At 30.8% G+C, this 852-nt stretch overlaps 1 protein-coding gene across 1 annotated transcript in view; it reads left to right on the plus strand.

Annotated features, from left to right (window-relative positions):
- The window catches only part of LOC107647475, a 4,218-nt gene that overhangs the window by 2,664 nt on the left and 702 nt on the right, over window positions 1–852 (plus strand). Inside the window, exons 9-11 of the mRNA XM_021105665.1 lie at window positions 115–208; window positions 292–366; window positions 454–489. Coding sequence (XP_020961324.1) covers window positions 115–208; window positions 292–366; window positions 454–489 — 205 coding nt within the window. The remainder of the gene's footprint in view (window positions 1–114; window positions 209–291; window positions 367–453; window positions 490–852) is intronic.

Raw genomic sequence — 852 nt, forward strand, 5'->3', positions numbered from 1 at the left:
AGGTTTATGTCTAAGTTTTGTATCTATATAAGCATAGATTATATTACTTACTTACTATCACTATAAAATTATATCAAATAATGATAATTACGCTTTTAACAGTGGTAGTACTAGTACTTATTATCTATTATTCTCCGTGTATTATGTGCCGCAGAATGATCTAATTCATGGATGGGGCCTTGATTTTGCTCTAAGACGATGCGTTAAGGTTATTATTGCTAGCAAGCTAGTTTGTGTTTGTTTGATATGAATTTTTGGGTGAAAATTAAGTATTGTTGTGCTTGGTTGCAGATTCCTCATGAGAATATTGGAGTTGTTGATACTCAGTGGATTGTCCATCAAAGTGTTCCATCTCTAGGGAACCAGGTGAATGAAGCTTTAAAATGTTTCTTCCAAATCACAACACTTGCTTTTACATGGATTAAGTGGTCCTTTCTTTGTTTTCTTCAATAGGGGCACGCAGAAGATGGTAGAGCACCATGGGAAGGGGTATGTATGCATGTCTTCCTACCACAATTGGATTATGATCATTCATATACGTCTGTGTTTGTAAAACTTTTTCCATTTTTTTTTATTTATGCAGATGTTTAAACTTATATGAATGGACAAAATTTTATTTTTCTTTTCTTTATTGTTTTACATTCATATATGTCTTATATGAATGGACAAAATTTTATTTATGCAAATGTTTAAACTTATATGCATCGAAATTTGAAACATCTTGGCATTCATGCTACATCTTTATAGATATGCATTAAGAGAGAATATTTATTGAGTTATCGGTTTTTATTATTGGGGGTATTGCTAACATGTAAGATTAAAATGTTTTTGAATTTAACTAATTTGTGTTCT

This window comes from Arachis ipaensis, chromosome B06 (genome assembly GCF_000816755.2).
Source record: "Arachis ipaensis cultivar K30076 chromosome B06, Araip1.1, whole genome shotgun sequence".
Taxonomy (NCBI): domain Eukaryota; kingdom Viridiplantae; phylum Streptophyta; class Magnoliopsida; order Fabales; family Fabaceae; genus Arachis; species Arachis ipaensis.